The sequence below is a fragment of the Gobio gobio genome (genome assembly GCF_949357685.1).
Source record: "Gobio gobio genome assembly, chromosome: 24".
Classification (NCBI taxonomy): Eukaryota; Metazoa; Chordata; class Actinopteri; order Cypriniformes; family Gobionidae; genus Gobio; species Gobio gobio.
The window spans coordinates 29,300,022-29,319,344 of NC_137120.1; the positions used below are offsets into that span (position 1 = coordinate 29,300,022).

Here is a 19,323-nt window from a genome sequence, read left to right on the forward strand (position 1 = left end):
TAATCGAATATAATCCATAACTAGTTGGAAACATGCCTTGGTACTTTTGCACCTGTACTAATCCTGAACATACCTGAATTACAATTGCAGCAGCATTTTGAAGAGCAAAATCTCTCTCTTTTTTCAGCACTCTCAATTTTTCCCGTGCACTGTATCCTCTCCAGGATGTTTGGATCTTGATGGCTGCCTTATTCTGTCGAATCATTCTTCTGCTCAAGATGAACTTCCGCACAAGTGCTTGGATTTTAGTGGCAGCCAGGTTCTTTTGCTGTGCATGCAGATCATACTCAATATAAGACAAAAAAAATCTAAGCATATCAAAGTTCCAAGCAGCTTGACATGGAAGAAAAATTATAACCTTACCCGAATAAGCTCAATGTCCTTCTGTAGCTTGTATCTCCGCCATGCACCCTGGATGACTCGGGCTGCTCTTGTTTCATTGCGGAGATCCAAAAGACGGGCACAAAGGAAGGAGAGGTAACATGTGACAACCTGGGGGGGGGGGGGGGGGGGTTATAGATTAATATGAAAAGTATTCCTATGCAACCGCAAAGTTCAATCTAGTAGTAAGCTTTGTTGCTAACCTAACATGTGGACAGTAAAGCTGCACGATTAAACTCAGCTATCTCAGTCGGTAGAGCTCTTAATCTCAGTGTCGTGGGTTTGAGCTCCACATTGGGTTTGCGGGTTCGAGTCTCAGGTCTGGCAGGAATTGGGGGGAGTGAATATCCAGCGCTCTCCTCCACCCTCAATACCATGACTGAGGTGAGACCCTTGATCAAGGCACCAAACCCCCAACTGCTCCCCGGGCGCCGCAGAAATATGGCTGCCCACTGCTCGGAGTGTGTGTTCGTGTGTGTGTGTGTGCGTGCACCAGGGGCGCAGATAGTTTTTAACTGGGGGGGGGACCAAGCTGTCAGCAAATTATTTAAACTCAATTTGTTATTTGGCGTAATTTGGGCTATAACAAGTGCTGCTCAAGTAGTTACTTTGAGTAATTTGGGCTAATGATTTGCACTTAAAAGCCATTGGGGGATTCTTATTTGAAATCATGGATAAACAACAATGAACAAAGGTAAACAAAGGCCTACCTGATCACCACTATTAATGCATGATCAGACTGTTATTTGAGTAGTATGCCAATCACCCACCAAAACTTCATTTGTCTTCAGCAAAGTATGTTTTATTTAAACATTTGCTTATCTCAGCATACAAAGTCTAGCATTATAAACAAAAAAGCAAAGAACCTATGTGCCTATATTATAAAAAAAATAATAATAATAATAATAAAATAATAACAACAACAACACATTTACATAAATAAAAATAAGTATGTATACGGAGTATGAGAAATTCCGTCAAAGAATAACTAAAAATTTGAAATTTAAGTGTTAATTACAAGTTTGTTGCAATTTACAGATAAGAAATATCTTTCAAATGATGTAGGACATATTAAGAATTTTTTTTTCATCCTAGCCCATAATTTAAGAATCTTTATCCTCCGTTGCTCCGTACAATAATTTCCTGCTATAAGAGGATGTCAAAAGTTTATGTATGCCTTTATTTGTTGTTTGCATAAACCTTGCACCACACAAATTTACTTATTATAATTATTTTATAGTGGCTTACACGACAGTGAACTCAATTTATACAGTACATTGGGTTAAATGATAAGATAAAACATTATTTCCTGACGACGATATATTGTATGATTTATCCAAACATTCTTTTTGTGTTCATTCATTATTTGCCTCTGTCCACTCACCTAAATGCATAGTTATGGTCTCCACATTTTGCTGTGTTTGCTAAGTGAAAAAGCCTTCTTGCAATTATTGTCAGACTAGCTATTCCCCTTAAAAAATCTAACCTGCCACATCTGGGAAAGTCAACAGGCACAGGATACTTACATTGTTTGATTTTTGAAAAAAACGAGGTGATTGTCTTTGTGGCATTTATACAGTCGATTTTTTCAGTTCAGAAAATCACAGACAATTCAAATACACTTCAAATAATTGTTTCCTAAAGATGGTTTCTGTCATTTTAGGCAGTTTTTATTACGATTATTTTATTTCAAGTGTTTGTTTTTTAAATAAGTTGAGTTTTAGTTAGTAATTTGATGCTATAAAAACGGGGGTGTGACGTCATGATTGACAGCTGAGATTGACGGCTTCTCTGAGTGAAGTTGTCACTGAGGCACTAACGGATTTTAGGGATGAGATTGGAGCTTTAGCTTTAATTTCTAAATTTCTATAACTGTTTATTTCACACCAACATAATGAATTGTTCTGCATCTGTGAGAGTGTGAGCGGGCTTTTGATAATCGCGCCTCTACTTCCTGCTCACTACTGCGCAGACTCGGTCCCAAGATGTCAGCGCCGTGTGCGGGCTTACAAAAGCTTCAACTCTGGTCAGCGGAAGTCAATGAAGTCGCGACGTCCATATTTTTTTACGGTCTATGTAGCAAGCACACACAGAGAGAGAGTGAGAGAGTGTAAACGTCGGTGGCATCGTGTGTTTATTGACAACAGAACAGCGTGTAGTGAGAACGTGGGTACAAAGTAATAGTGACCGGTGTAGATTATTATTGTGTGTCACCCTGCGTCTGCCCCGTTCGTAGGGATAGTAAGGGCGGGGGACTATGAAGCTATCGGGTCACTATGAAGCTGGGGTCAAAAATTCTAATTTAAAAAAATAAATAAAACATTTCACAGGGAGTACTGGGATAAAAGTTTATAATTCAGATATGAACAATGATGTCTATGGTAGTGATCAAAATATCACTTTTGAAAGTAATTTGACACTTCTAATAAAGATTGTATCGATTACATTACACCAGTAGGTGGCGACAAAAGGGGGAAAGGGTCCATCGCAATTCTCTAACGAGTCGGAGAACTTCAGAATCGATTCTGAGCTTAAATTTTAACCAGATGTAAAGACGCAGAGTTTGCTTTAGAAACACTCGTTTTCCTTCCAATTGCTCTACGAAGGCATCATTTATGTCTTTTGGAAAGCAGTGGACTTGTATAGTAAAAATATGAAACTCGTTGACAGCAGGCTGCTTTCAATTTAAAATGCTGACGCTCGCTGTGTTTGTGAAGAGTACTCGCGCATGCATCTGTGTGACTCTGTAAGTGGTTTAATGTACTTGCGTCACCGGTTTTATGACGCGGAAATAAATGTAAACAGTCAGATATGTCTTAAGGGATTAAACGGAGAGGACAAACCAAATTTTATACATACTCATACACAAAAGAGATGTGTGCGTGAATGCAGCTTATTAAAATGTCCCGCTGTCTGTGTCAGTTCTTGAATGGAAAACGTTCAGATAAATCTTAAATACTGAAAACACTCTTTGTTTATGGCTTGTAATATGTTGCTTTGTTTCTCTATTATTTACTACTTTCTTTTATGTTTTGAAGCCATATTACCTTAAAATAATTGTTTTAATTAAATTTTCTCAATTTGTAATTATTTTTTAAAAGTATTTAAAATCTTTTTTTTAATTTAACTACATATGTAATTATAATGCTGCGTTCACACCAAACGCGAATAGAGCGTCTGGCGCGAGTGATTTCAATGTTAAGTCAAAGGAAAGGCGTGTTGACGCGCGTCTGGAGGTCCCGCGGTGCAGAAGGTGCGTTTCGCGCGGCGCGAAGGACGCGAATCCGCCTCGTTCGCGCGAATTGGACACGAATTGAGCGTCTTGCGCGATACGCATGTTACACGCGAATGGTGCTTTTGTGCATTCACGCGTTTGAAGGGAATTCGCGTCTGACGCCCGAGTTGAAAAATGTGAACTTTGCCGTCAACTCGCGCCGCGTTAACCAATCAGGAGCCTGCTCGCTGCGGTCACGTGGTAAAGTGACGTGATGAGAAACCCTGCATAATTTAAAAATACAACTATTGTGTCCCAAAATGTCATTAAGACTTTTTCAGGTGAGAATGTAGTGGTTTAAAGCTCAAATCTGGGGTTTATTTATAAAGAGTAAAAAATAATCTTGTGTTTTTGCGCGCGTCTTTTTTTGCGCCCGTCTGCAAAAAAAAACAAAAAAAAAACGTGCGAATGCATTCAAAGTGTTCGCGCGTGAAACTAGACGCGTGTGAACGCAGCATAAGATTTAAGTCGGTAAACTAAATAATTAAGAAAAAAAAGTAGGTCAAGAATAGTTTTGTAATCGGATCGTAACTACCAGAAACAGAATCGGATCATGAGGTGACTAAAGATTCCCACCCCGAGGCGACAAGAGACAAAAATGTAATTGCCAATCAATTCAAAAGTCATTCAAAAACACATACTCAGTGAGTCATTCATTCAAAACTAATTTTAATAATAACATTTTTTAAAGGTCCTGTTCTTCGTGATCCCATTTTTCAAACTTTAGTTAGCGTGTAATGTTGCTGTTAGAGCATAAATAATACCTGTAAAATTATAAAGCTCAAAGTTCAATGCCAAGCGAGATATTTTATTTAACAGAAGCACCCTTTCAAAGCCTACAGCGAACGGCCGGTTTGTACTACGTCCCAGTACTTCCTGCTTTAATGACGTCAATTGAACAGTTTGTTGACTAACCTCCGCCCACAAGAATATGCAAAAAAGGGGGCGTGGTCTTGTTGCTCTCCCACGTGGAGAAGAGGAAGTGTTTTGCGTTTGTAGAGCGTGTTTGTCGCCATGTCGTCAAGACGCTGTTATTTTCATCCCGGGTCTGATTCCGGCTCAAATTGATATGGTTATATAGACATGTTTACAATAACATTGAGCGCATGCATCTCCCCGTTATGGTAAGAGGCGTGACCTTTCCGGGCAACGTGCGCTAAGCTGCTGTCGAATCACAACACGGGAACCGCTAGCACAATCAGAACTCTTTACGTATTTCTGAAGGAGGGACTTGTAATATGTTGCTTTGTTTCTCTATTATTTAGAACTTGCTTTTATGTTTTGAAGCCATATTACCTTAAAATGTTTTAATTAAATTTTTTCAATTTGTAATTATTTTTAAAAAGTATTTACAATTTTTTTTTTAAATTTAACTACATATGTAATTATAAGATTTAAGTCGGTAAACTAAATAATTAAGAAAAAAAAAGTAGGTCAAGAATCGTTTTGTAATTCTGAAGGAGGGACTTCATAGAACAAGGAAATCATCAGGCCGTTTTTAGGACAGTGAAAACAGCGGTATACAGATAAGTAAATTGTGTGAAAAATACTGTGGTTTTTTTACACGCGAAACATCAACACATGTTATATTGCACACTGTAAACACAATCAAAGCTTCAAAAACAAAGGAAAAACGGGACCTTTAATAGTCTGCAGCAATTACGATTTTCTCAGCACCTCTATTAAATTACTTTTATTGTTTAGTTGCCCATTTTAAATCGAGGAAGAATCTTGACCTCCATTTTAAACAAAAAACGCGATTCTCAATTCATCCAGAATGCAGCTCTAGTAGACAGGGAAAATGTTTGTACCTTTTCATTCGGGATAGTGTTGGACATATCCTCTGGATTTATCATAGCAGGCACCCCCCCAAGAGAAGACACGGCAGTGTTCACCAAATGAAAGTTACTTCTCTCATTCTCAAGTAGCTCTCTGAAGTCCACTGACAGGGATTCTGAACCTAAGGCAAAAAACGAACAGTTCTGAAACATTTACAGTGATAAATTGTACAGACTAACATACTATTATAGGAATAGTTCACCTAAAAGTAAAAATTCTGTGATTGACACAAAGAAAAAAAAAGTACCAGTTTGTATTGTGGGCAAATTTTCAAAAGAGCAGTCCGAGTCACTCGAGGAGTTATTGAGCTCCACTCTGCCACGATGGCCACATTCTATGGTCTGAGTTGTTCTCTGTTGTATGTCCTCTGCAGGAAGATGACCAGGATGGTAATGATGAATGAGGTAGCACAGGATACGACCATCTGAGAATGACACCGTGAAGTTTTCAGCCTGCAAAAATAATGGAGGACCGATATTTTTTAAAAGGATCCTTTGGGGGATTTTTGTTCAAACGTTTTCAGAAGTATTGCACATTTCTCTGCAACAATTGATTTCATAAAGACAAAATAACAGTGAATACATGAGCAAACCATTTCATATATGTGACTCGCCTTTAAATTGTAGAACTCAGAAACAGCATTGACCCAGTCCAGAAGAAGCATCACCTTCTGGCTGGGATGTTCAAATGCTTGTCTCGCCTTCATTCTTTTCACCACAACACCTTTGTTAGCCATTATCGAAGCCAGTTTCTGTTTTGTTCTCCAGGTTTTCCTGAGGAAACTGATTTCCTCTTTGAGCTGATTCTCATCAAGCAGCACTTCCACCTATGACGAAAGAAATATTGTAGCATTTAAAGAATTACACATTAAATGGATATAATATCAGAAGATAAAAATGAGTATAAGTCATCCTAATAATTAATCCAAAAAATAGTGCTGGACGATATAATGGTACACAGCCCTGGACAATACCTGGAAGGCAAATATGATTTTCCACAGGAGGTTTAAGGTCTTTTCCCTGTGTCCATCCACAACGTCTCTGGAGTCAATGTTCGCTCCTTCAAGAAAATTAAGACAAATTCAGTGTGCTTTTGTCCAAATTATGAAGTGTTTCATAAGGAACTGCTAGATATTTATCATCAAGTAACAGATTAATCACTCACCATGCTCGTCTTTAAGGTCAACACCTTTGTCTTTCAGAACCTGCAGTGCAACCTCAACATTGTGCACTTTCTGCAGGCGGCTAATAGCAGGTATCCGCAGTTTTCTAGATAATGTCCAGTCCAGAGTGAAGAGCTCCATGACCCGCCTGACAATTAATAAAGAAACATTGAGTCAAGAGAGAGATATAAAATGGGAATTTGGAGGCTTTATAAATACCAAATCTAAACATTGGATTAAAGCACAACAGCAATGACATTTTATTCTGATGCAGGAACAATAAACATGCAAAAATCAAACATACACCAAACGAATGCCACATCTCAGGTCAACAGCAAGATTCTTCACAGCAAATTTGAACTCATCCAGAGGAGTCTGAACATGGGATACTGCTAGGCCCAAGTGGCTGAGGTGCCGCGACAAAATGCCTTCACCACTGAGGAAGTCTCGTGAGAACGCCAGTAGCAGATCTTTGCTTGACTATAGAGAAAAAAAAAATAATAATAATTGCATAATGAACAACAGTTTGCATATTTGGAAACATATCGATGTATTCTCCTGTGTTAGTGTAGGTTCATAAATGATAGCACTATGCTATAATTTTTCAATTGTTTAAATATATGTGCAGCCTTTGAAAACGATCCAATAATGCGGTTCATGGATACTTGCCCATGGAATGCGCCACTTCCGGTATTTAATTTAACCTGATATTTAATCGAGGAATTGTGATCTACGGTGACCGGGAGGGGACATATTTGGTTCAGTTAGCTTTGTCGTGGCCATATAAAGGAACGTCATGTCTTGTGGGAACGTGATAAGTCGTGGCCACGAGATCATTTTGTCAAGGTAACTGTTGTAAAGTCGAACGATATTTTTCTTGTGGCCAAGACTTCTTATTTTGACGGATTGACATCTATTCCTCATGGCCACGAATTAAATGCGTAAACAACCATAGCAACCTGGAATTACCAGAAATTAATACCGGTAGGCCTATAATATTTATTTTTAATTAAAGGTCCCCTTCTTCACGATTCCATTGTTCAAACTTTAGTTAGTGTGTAATGTTGCTGTTAGAGCATAAATAATACCTGTAAAATTATAAAGCTCAAAGTTCAATGCCAAGCGAGATATTTTATTTAACAGAAGTTCCCTTTCAAAGCCTACAGCGAACGGCTGGCTTGGACTACATCCTGGTACTTCCTTCTTTAATTACGTCAGTAGAGCAGTAGAACAGACCAACCTCCGCCCACAAAGAAACGCGAAAAAGGGGGCGCGGTCTTGTTGCTGTCCCACGTGGAGAAGCGGACGGTCGCGTGGAGAAAAGGAACTGTTGCGTTGAGTGTGTTTATGGCCATGTCATCGAGAGACGCTGTTATTTTCATCCAGGAGTCAAATCACCTTTGTTTGGCTTTCCCAGGGACGCTGTAGAGATTATTGAACGCATACATCGCTCCGTTAAGAGGCGTGACCTTTCCAACGTGCGCTAAACTGCTGTCAAATTACAACACAGGAACCGCTTTCACGTGCGCTAAGCTGTGGTCGAATCACAGCACAGGAACCGCTTGCACAATCAGAACTCGTTACGTGTTTCTGAAGGAGGGACTTCATAGCACAAGGAAATCACCAGCCGTTTTTAGGACAGTGGAAACAGCGGTACACAGATAAGTAAATTGTGTGAAAAATACTGTGTTTTTTTACACGCGAAACATGAACACATGTTATATTGCACACTGTAAACACAATCAAAGCTTCAAAAAAACACGAAGAACGGGACCTTTAAGAAAAAGCACAGAATTAATTATTTATATTAACATATTGCCTATTATATTGTATTGTGCGCGATGTTGCCTATAGACAGCAAGCATTCGAATGTTTAAGTTTATCAATAAATGTTAAAGGGGGTCTAATGTCATTTCATGCATTCTGACTTGTATATTTCTCATGCTTAACATGGCCAAAATTTCAAACAATGAGTTGGACGTATGAAATGCACTCCTTCTGGATTCGAACAGTGTGACCCTTTATGAAATCATAAATGTTCAGATTCCCATATAACCCAGCATTAAACAGAAGATGCAGTTTTCCCAGGGCACAGAGTTCTGCAAGTGTGTTTGTTTGTTGTGTCTTATGCGTCTTTAGGCTTATAATAATTATTTTTAATTAATTTTCATATTTCTGGTAATTCCAGGTTGCTATGGTTGTTTACGCATTTAAATCGTGGCCATGAGGAATAGATGTCAATCCCTCAAAATATGAAGTTATGGCCACAAGAAATATATATAATTTCTTCGACATATCTCGAGGCCACGACTTCGTATCACGTTCCCACAAGTTTATATGACGTTCCCACAAATTAATCTCGTGGCCACAACATATGATGTTCCCACGAGTTTATATGTGGTGGCCACGACAAAAAGTGAACAAAACATGTCCCCTCCTGGTCACCGTAGTGATTTCAGAATGTAGAACTGAAGTGAAATTCATTATGAGTATGAATTATCAAATTCAGTAAAGCACTTGCCTCAAACTCAACTGCCATGCTGATATAGCGAGACAGCTTTTCACCTAGACGGGAAATATCATAAAACCCACTTACCTTAAATTCAGCATCCATGCAGAACAAGCAAGGATCATGTTCGATCAGTCTGGAATCTTTGGCTTTATCCAGAAAGCAGACCAGCAGTATTAGTTTCTTTAGAGTGAAGCGAGACAGCGCCTCCTCATGGCCTGAGTGGGAAAAAAAAGAACCCGTTATTACAGACACGCTACCTGCAATACAAAGACCATGAGGGGAAAAAAAATAAAAATAAATAATAATTATCACACAAAGGATAAAAAGAAATATATATTTTAAATTACCCTCTCTGTACAAATTGGGCACTTTAGCATGCCTGAACTCAGCGGCAATGTCTGGGTTCCACAGCAGACGTCCGAGAATAAACATGGCCAGCCCCATGACATCACTGTTGCTTTCGAGTGATATTAGCTCTCCATAGATTGTCTACAAAAATGAATGGGAAAAAGATGTGGTATACATGAAATCATGATGTAGCTAATACTAAAATTTATATTTTCAGCAAGCAAACAAATTTACATTATGCTTTCACACAAATAAATACCTCAAGTCCGATACGTAGCCAAAGTGGATTGTATGATATCAGCCAGTTAAGAACTTTCTGACGCTCACCTGAGAAATGAAAAGTGAAGAATAAGATTAACAAGAAAGAAACCTATTGAAAAATAATGAAATAAAATATTTTAACATAAGAGTGACACCAGCTGTAAAGAACATCAAGCACCCTAAAAAAGGGGGGGAAAGAATAATGCTGATAATAAAAATATATACTACCATTCAAAAGGGTCAGTACAATCTTTCTTACTAATACTATTACTCAGTAGGGACAGATTAAATTCATAAAAAGGTGACAGCAAAAAAGATTTATATTTAAAATGCTGTTCTTTTTAACTTTCTATTCAAAGAATCAGATAGACAGACAGACAGACAGACAGACAGACAGACAATCTCAACCCAACTGCAGTTTGCTTGATATTACTCAGAATGCACACCAAAAAAAAACATGATTTATGAAAATTAATAAAAACAGTTTCTGTTTTTGCAAATTAACTCTTCAGTTACATTTTAAATGTATTAATAGACTTTAAATTTAATTATATTTTTAAATTAGTTTTAACTGTATTTTTTTATTAAACAAATGCAGCCTTGGTGAGAATTTCAAAAACAATTATTTCTCCCCACTTTCAAACAATCAATTAAGCCGGGCATTAATGGTACAATTTGTGCTGTTCCACCACTCGAGTAGCCTAGAAATCTAGACGCACCCCAGCGACAGCAAATCTAATTTGCAGCCAGGGTAGTCTAGGAACTCTCCGTTGGCTTGCAAGCTGGAAAAACCAAGGGGGTAATCCAGCCCCCGGAAAGCGTACCTTCCATAAGGGCAGCCATTGCTAATCAAGCCATCACCTGCTGTTAGCATCCCATTGACTCCCATTCATTTTGGCCTCACTTTGACAGCGAATATCTTTACATCTGAGGCGTTTAAAGACTCCAATTGTCCATTGTTTATTTCTAAACAAACACGACAATGTATAAAAGGCTCCATTACCTTGTATCTTACACTATCGCCCTGTAGAAGCCGAAAAAGTAGGCTAACGATTGCGTCATAACCACGCGACTCCGTCATGCTGTACCGTATAGACCCGAGGAGAAGCTCGTAGGTAATCTTTTGCTGTCTATGAGGCTATCGGGGGGACGTGGAGGCATAAACGCCGATAGAGCGTCGCAAATCCTGCTTCATTCATCAAAAGTTGCTCTTGCTCACTATCTCTGTCTCTACAAGATTCGGTGATTCAGATTTTACGTTGCACAACTACTAGAAGACTTGCCACTTTCAGACAGGTTGCCCACGTCACATCTATGTCGTCAAGCTCAGTTTGAGGCTGCGCAGCCATCAGGAAGTGAGTGCTTCTACCTGACTTCAATTTTCCCCGTCGAAGCCTATGGGGTCGCTGTGTCTATTTCTGTTACTGTCTATGGGAAAAAACAAACTCTGGTCAGGCCAACCACATAGTGTATAGAGTCGGTAGGCAGGCTAAACATAATGACGGCAGAGTTGACGCGGTTCCGTGTGCTACTCGTAAACAAAGAAGCTGGCGAACAGCAGTCTTTCGAATCGGCTTTTGCCGCGACTCTGGAAGCCTTGGAGTTAAGCTTTTCTTTGAGAAAAGAACAAAGAACGGCACTGAAGTCATTCTTAAGAAAGGAAGATGTGTTCGGAGTTTTGCCGACCGGATACGGCGAAAGTTTAATCTATCAACTAGCTCCGCTTCACCTTCTTCGTTGCTCTGGTTGGTTGTGAAAGACAGCCATTTATCCCGCCCCTCGGATTGAGCCCTGCCAATGGTGAGTTCCCAGACCCGACATCTTGATGTGGGTCTGGCTTGCACTGTGTGAGAGGAAACGAGCACCTCCCGACAATTTTTAACAGAAAAAAAAACAAAACTATTTCATATTACCTCATTTGTACACTCATCTTTTTATTTTATTCTTTATTATATCTGAAAGTATAGCAGCAACCTTGAAAGCTCCAGTCTCCATATGATTGCCACCTGCTCGCCATCCAGTACAGTCGTGCCGTGTACCAGATGCTCTGACATGATTATCAGGTTAACTGACTCGTCGCAACATGTGCAACGGTTCACAACCTCGAGTGTCTGAACTTGCACAGTGTACACCCACCTTTATATGTAGAAAGAGCTTGTTCTACAAGCATAAGCATTGATAAAACATATATCCTTTGGCATTTCATACCTATGTCCTTCCAGAGATGTCGGTCCTTTCGCACAAGGAGCCGCTTGGCTTCTACTTCCAGCTCCAGCCTCTGGATGGCCTTCACCATGGTGTCTGACGTAAACAGCTTGCACGCTGCTCGACGAAGGCGGTTTAGCCGTTGACGGGCTGTGTAAGTTCTAAAAGACAACTCTTCTTTTGTTGGTGCTTTGGGTATGTTGAATTTGTCATTGCCCATAGTCAATGACAAGGCATTCACTAAGAGAAACAATAAGAGAAAGAGGTTACATAAATTGAACTTAAAATGACAATGCAAAGCTCAAAAGATGCTAACAACTCAAAAAAAAAAAGCACCCACCTTTAGTAACTTCAGTTGCAACTTTGAAGTCATCAGGAGTGAGAATATAATTCATCCACCAGGTAAAGCCTCGCTCCTGCTTTTCAATCCATCGCTCATCATAAAACATGTTCTTTGCAGCAAATGGCAAAGGATGCCTTGGAATGGCTGTCAAGATTGTACAACTTAAGCAACTACGCCACTTAAATGGATAGTTCACCCAAAAATGTAAATTGTCATTAATTACTCATCCTCACGTCATTCCAAACCCGCAAGACCTGCGTTCATCTTCAGAACACAAATTAAGATATTTTTGATGAAATCCGAGAGTTCTCTGACCACCACTTTCAAGGCATAGAAACGTAGTAAAGAGAGATCATAAAAATCACCCATGTGACTCCAGTGATTCAATCTTAAATGTTATGAAGCTACGAGAATACTTTTTGTGCACAAAAAACAAACAAAATAAATGACTTTATTCGACAATTTCTTCTAGTCTGTCACACAACCTGCGACTCTTATGTGGCGTTCACACCGGACGTGATTGACGCGAATAATTTGCACTAATCGCGTGTGACATTGAGTGCACAACAGACGCGAATTCGCGTCATGGGCAGGGCTTCTGCCAGAGTCTCGTCTCGTTGAGAAATGGCTGACATGGGCTGTGTTTACACGTCTTTTTTTGTTAAAATCTACTGTTAATGTGTGACAAAACGTAGTTTTAAGACTTTTTCAGTCGATAATGTAGTTCTTTAAAGCTCAAATCTCCGGTTTATTTATATAAAGAGTGCCTATTTGAACATTTTATCTGGCGTTTTCGGAGTTGTGAGCTCCAGCGGATCAGCGGCGGTCAGCGCTCGTCAACGCCGGCGAGAAGCAACCTTTCCTCGGCCAGTCCTTCTGCCGTCTGCCGCTGGCTCTGATGTCTCTGTGGTGTGTCTCGAGCTATAATTCGTCTTGTAACGGGCGATCTTTGGTCTCATGGATCTATAATTTGTTCCCTGGCAAATCGTTTAGGCTGAGGGCAAAGTGAAGTTTCATTACTTTTTTATTTTTAGGCTATAACTGTACGTTACAGTTGTAGCCTACTAGCACTGACTTTGAATGATTGACTGAATTGTTTGCTTTATTTCATGTATAGCTTATTATACCTTTTACTTATACTTTTGTATTATTGATCATACATAAACTTGCATTTAACAAAAAGAGACTGGGTTGTGTTTCATGTCATAAATTAATGTTATCACAGTGATAATCATATTGTCTGAACCAGATATTAATATACAGATTTTCTTCTCAGTGTTGTCACTACTAGAGCAAGCTCCTGATTGGTTAACGCGGCACGAATATCCGCCAAAGTTCAGATTTTTCAACTTGAGCGATTCGCGCGAGTCACGCGTTCAAAGCGCTCTATTTGCGTCAATCGCGCCGCAGAATGCCATTTCGCGTCTCTGCATTGACTTAACATGTAAATCACTCGCGCGAATCGCGTCCGGTGTGAACGCACCATTACACTGTTCACGCAGAGTGCAATGTATCCTAGTTCTATGGCAGAACGACTCACGCGCATGCGTCGTGGTGCTCACGTGAACATCGTCAGCCAATGGTAAGCCGGCGTTCTGGAAGCGCTGCACTGTTAACATTACTTCAACAGCGTAAGAGTCTGACACAAGCTAGAAGATAGTTGAATTAAGTCGTTCATTTGTTTTTTTGTGCACAAAAAGTATTCTTGTCGGTTCATAAAATTAAGATTGATTCACTGGAGTCACATGGGCGATTTTAACAATGTTTTACTACCTTTCTGAGCCTTGAAAGTGTCAATTAAATTGCTGTCTATGGAGGGGTCAGAGAGAGCTCTCGGATTTCATCAAAAATATCTTCATTTGTGTTTCGAAGATGAACTAAGGTCTTACGGGTTTGGAACAAAATGAGGGCGTGTAATAAAACTACCTTTTTTGGGTGAAGTAACCCTTTAAAAACACAACAAAAAATTATGCGGATATAGCTGTGAAAACATACCCATCTGTGTAGGCTTCATAAAGGTCAGTTTGGCCTGCGCCACAGCCACTATCTTCACAGGCTTTCGAGTCGAACTGCTCAGTGACTTCACAGGCTGACCATCTACATCAGTGAAACACATTTAAAATGGTATCATTGGTCATACTAAACATTTAGGACAAGTTATTCAAAAGACAAACAATGTTTTCTTACCCTTTTGGATTGTTTTTGGAAAGGATTTCTTTGCTGGAGGTCTTGTGAACTTTCTGGAGCTTGGTGGAGCTTTACGCAAAAAGAGGTTTTATTTAAAACATCAACTTGCAGAATGTCCAAACATCTCAAATAAGTAAGTATTTGATAATGCATACTAGATCACCTACAAGTTGTATGACTTGCATGATGAGTTTACTTGACTTACCTATAGGTTTTTGTTGCTGTCCAGATGTGGACCTTGAAGTGAACGTTCTTTCTTGGCTTGGTTTCTTAAGCTCTGTCGCATGTGCTGGAACATAGCGCTTTTTCGCTTGGGCATTTGAGATATCTTCCGAGTGATCTTGCAAAAACTCATCACTTTTTCTCTTTTTACTCTGCACAAATGTCCTGCATTGTACAGGAAACTGCTCCTGAGGTGGCACTTTTTCAGAGACGTTTCCGGCTGCCAACTCTGAACCACTTAACGGACTGCTACTAACAGAGGGCAAAACTTTAGGTCGTATGGGAGATATTGCGGACAAAAGCTGTTCAGGAGGGGATCCATTCGAGGTCAGCCTCTCTTTTGTAGCCAACATTGAAGATACGGGACATTTGGACTCTGGTGCCACATCTGGACTTGAATCTGAGCTAATGACAGGTAGTGCGGAGAAGCTGTCAGGAGAACTTGTGTTAGATTCTGCATTACTAGGTTCTGAGAGCTCTAAGGTCTTCTCCAAGAGCCTGCGCCTTGAGGTTTTCTTCTTACGCAAGCCTGGACTCTGGACAGAGGCATCTACTTTGCTTTTGGTCACTGTGGTAGAATTCACAATAAACTTCTTGGGACCATCAGGAACAAGGGCGTCACCAACTTTATTCGACTTGGTCACTGTGGCGGTGCTAAAAGGCAACGCCCTGAGCCTAAATGCATCGTGATTTGATTCAACGCCTATGACTTCGTTGGGTTTCACACAGAAAGTCAACCTTGGGTGAGGAACTTCAACTGGTGGCGAAATGACAGCCGTCACGCTCAATGAGGTTACTGGAGCCGTTTTTTCAGACTCAAGAGAATCAGAAAAATCAAAGCTTGAGCAAGCATTCGGTGGGCTCACCGCAAGCAATAGATCTGACCCTATTACATCCAGAGCATCCTTTACAGTCAGAGAATGTTTCTTCTCTGTATTTAGTCCAATCACGGGGCGTGGGCTCTGAAAGCATGGATTTCCAAACCTCTCTGGGGTGCCAGCAGGAGACAGCGTTTTATTCAAAACCCTTGCAATTTCTCTGCACTCTGGTTTACGAGAACAAGGCACATCCTTTTTACCAGGTGTATCAAACAATCTCTCTGCTGGTACTAAGACAACCACTGGCGAGTTTGTTTGCAAATGCACATCATCAAATTTTTCTGTCACAAAGGCAGGCTTTGACATCTCTGGATTGGAGGATGGTGCATTCGCCCTAGTGCCACTGGAACCATAGGCAGACCGTTCATGGTTCAATGGCGACAATGGATTGGACGTTCTCTCCTTTCTGTATTGCGACTGGCGAGACACATGAAATGTCTTATTTGCAGCCTTTATTGGCACTGAAGCCACTTTCTTCTCTTTTGAGGGTGCCGGGACCCCCTTCTTGGATTTAATTGAATCCCATAGGGTTTTCTGAAAAACATAAATTTGTAAGACTCAAATTATACCAAACACAAACAGTAAATATGTTTTAGTTTTACACAGAACCAGACAATACTGATTGTCTATTTATCAGATTTTTCGTTTTGTTTTTGAAAAAAAAAAGTCTCTTCTGCTCACCAGAGCTGTACTCATTTGATTAAAAAAAGCAGTAATATTGTGAAATATTAATACAATTTAAAATGAATAGGTTTTAAAATGTAATATATTTCTATGATGTAAAGATTAAATGTTTCAGTTATGCTGTGTGTGGTGGAAACCATGATACACTATCATTTAAAAGGTTTGGGTCAAGTAATATATAAAATAATAAAAATACTAATGCTTTTATTCAGCAAGGACGCATTAAATTGATCAAAAGAGGTTGTAAAGACATTTATATTGTTACAAAAGATTTCTATATCAAATAAATGCTGTTCTTTTTACCTTTCTATTTATCAAAGAATCAAGAAAAAAAATTATCACTGTTTCCACAAAAATATTAAGCATGCAAAAATGGTTTTCAACATTGATAAAAATAAGAACCATTGAGCACCAATAATAATTGAGCACAAAATCAGCATTTTACTATGATTTCTGAAGGATCATGTGACGTTGAAGATCGGAGTAATGATGCTGGAAATTCAGCTGACATCACAGAAATAAATTACATTTTTAATTATATTAAAACAGAAAACAGCCATTTTAAAGTGTAATAATATTTCACAATATTACTGTATTTAATAAATACAAGTGCTGTCAAATTGATTAATCGCATCCAAAATATTATAATATATATAATCATTAGGTATATATAAATACACACTCATTTATTTAAGAAATATTTGCAAATATTATATATAAAAAATATTCTGTATATAAATACAAAAACAATTCTTAAATATATACATAGATGTGTGTGTATTTAATTATACACAGTACACGTATTATGTAAACACACATTTTTATTTTGGATGTGATTAAATCGATTTGACAGCACTAATACAAATATAGCCTTGGTGAGCAGAAGAGACTTCTATATAATGTTTCCAATCTTGTAACCAGTACTATAAAAATAAACATCACACACAAAAATTACCTTTTTCTTTTTTGTCGCCTCTGCTTTCCCAAGCAATATGGCTTGATGTTTGACAATACCATTTGCGACAAAGCTGAGGAGTTCTCGAACTCCCCCTTCTTCCACTGGCGTCCAAGTCACAGTTAAAATAATGCTGTCCTCAGGCTGAAGAATAGAGAATGCACTTTTAACTACTAGCTTATGTTCATGCAATTCCAAATCCAAACATGGATGACTTTCTTTGGAGAAGCTCAAATGGAAATATTTAGTCAAATGTTCATGCAGCCCTTTTCCATATCACAAGTGAATAGGGACTGGAACAGTCAAGCACCAAAAAAAAAAGCACAAAAAACAGCATAAAAGAGGACCAGATTCAACTCATGCCCAAGTATTCCCAAAAAAAGGGGGAAAAAAGTCAGTTATTAATATTCTCTGCACAGGTAAGCTCTACATTTGAACATATTCAAATACAGAGTGTGTCCGGATGTCAAATCAGGTTTCACATCCCAATTCCGTTGCTTCTCGTGTCTTTTTTTAATAAAATTACAACACACCAAATTTGAATATGCATTTAAATTGCAGAAATATCACGTGAAAGCTATGCAGGAGGCGATTTCCAGTGAATAATAGCTTCAATTTCGTTTTGTTTTACACAGAAAAAGTTTCACATTGTTTCAGAAGACAGAAGTTATATTAGTTAATACATTACGGAATCGAATAGAATACAGTTATGGTATTTTTTTAAGTTTAGTGTGTGTGTGTGTGTGTGTGTGTGTGTGTCAGAATAAAGAGATCCAAACAGATTTGTGTGAATAAACGACAATTTACATTTCTTGGTGAACTAGTTATTCCTTTATATACAGTAAAGGTGCCTCAAGCACTGCGCATGTGTAACGTTAAATTGACGAAATTAATAAACAATGCATGCAGTCCTACGATGCAGTTGTACTGTACCATAACTGCAATATGCAACAAACTACATTACCACGTGTATTTTTGCTGCCCAGAAATCTAGCTGTCGATCTCACTAGGTTGACAAAACGCAGCTTGTTTAGCTTAACTTACCTGTATTGTAAAACACGCCTGATCAACCGAAAAGCCTTTGGATGCTGAAATTTTATCCACTATGACTGTTGTTGTTGCATCCTCCGTGGGATTTTCAATTCGCAAAGGCATAGATTTTGATGATCCCAGTTTAATCGTCCCAAATGACACGAAAGGGGACCTGGAAAACTGAAGCAAACTCAGCACAGCAATTGAAGTGTTGTTTTCCTTGCCAGGTTTATCGCGACTACAATGAGAGTCAAATGTTGGACTGAAGTCCAAACATTCCGCTTTCGCAATTTTAAAAGACATGTTTAACTCAAATAAATGAACGACTCGGTAAATCCATGTGTCATTGATTCTGAGCTGTAACGAAATGCCGTTTAAACCCTGTGTGTGTAGTTTCGCACGTTTGAATTTGAGTGCAGAGCAGGCATCCAATCAGATCGTTGCAGCTGATAGAATTGTCCAATCACTGAACAGAAAAGCATACACAAACCAATCAAAGGTCTAAGATTTCTTTAAAAATCTGTACACACGCCCACAATGCAGGAAGATGCTTCATGCACATTGCCGTGTTATTTCAGACTGCCTCTCAGGATTGAATTTGCCATTTGTTGCATGTTTAAAGTGTTTTTTGCGCCTACGCCCTTGTCCACAGCAAGTATGTTTACCAAATAAAATATCTTCAAAATGAAACAATTTTACGAGAATACAAAACTTATTTGCAGCAGCTATAGGTCTGTTATCATTTTGTTTCAAATATTTTTAATTTTGAGGTTTTTCTAATGTTTATTTATTTATCTCGAGGTTATTTAACATTTTAAAACTGGAGATGTATTCTTCTTATATAATATCCTATGCATTTGATGTATGTTATTATATTTTAGTGCTAGGCAAACGATTAATCCCATCCAAAATAAAAGTTTGTGTTTACACAATATATGTGTGTGTACTGTGTATAATTTTTATGTAGCCTATATATAAATACACACTCCTTCATGGAAGAAATATTTGCATGTATATACTGTGTGTATGTATGTATGTAT

General features: G+C 38.8%; 1 protein-coding gene across 1 annotated transcript in view; it reads right to left on the reverse strand.

Annotated features, from left to right (window-relative positions):
- aspm (assembly factor for spindle microtubules) overlaps positions 1 to 18,586 on the reverse strand; it is a gene marked incomplete at its 5' end in the record, with an annotated part of 50,886 nt that extends 32,300 nt beyond the window's left edge. Inside the window, 18 exons of the mRNA XM_079807097.1 lie at positions 74 to 268; positions 364 to 492; positions 5,467 to 5,609; positions 5,742 to 5,946; positions 6,108 to 6,320; positions 6,468 to 6,553; positions 6,659 to 6,804; positions 6,961 to 7,136; positions 9,253 to 9,383; positions 9,516 to 9,657; positions 9,776 to 9,843; positions 11,986 to 12,222; positions 12,323 to 12,469; positions 14,321 to 14,422; positions 14,513 to 14,581; positions 14,718 to 16,146; positions 17,252 to 17,395; positions 18,296 to 18,586. Coding sequence (XP_079663223.1) covers positions 74 to 268; positions 364 to 492; positions 5,467 to 5,609; positions 5,742 to 5,946; positions 6,108 to 6,320; positions 6,468 to 6,553; positions 6,659 to 6,804; positions 6,961 to 7,136; positions 9,253 to 9,383; positions 9,516 to 9,657; positions 9,776 to 9,843; positions 11,986 to 12,222; positions 12,323 to 12,469; positions 14,321 to 14,422; positions 14,513 to 14,581; positions 14,718 to 16,146; positions 17,252 to 17,395; positions 18,296 to 18,586 — 4,053 coding nt within the window. The remainder of the gene's footprint in view (positions 1 to 73; positions 269 to 363; positions 493 to 5,466; positions 5,610 to 5,741; positions 5,947 to 6,107; positions 6,321 to 6,467; positions 6,554 to 6,658; positions 6,805 to 6,960; positions 7,137 to 9,252; positions 9,384 to 9,515; positions 9,658 to 9,775; positions 9,844 to 11,985; positions 12,223 to 12,322; positions 12,470 to 14,320; positions 14,423 to 14,512; positions 14,582 to 14,717; positions 16,147 to 17,251; positions 17,396 to 18,295) is intronic.
- Between the last annotated feature and the right edge of the window lie 737 nt (positions 18,587 to 19,323).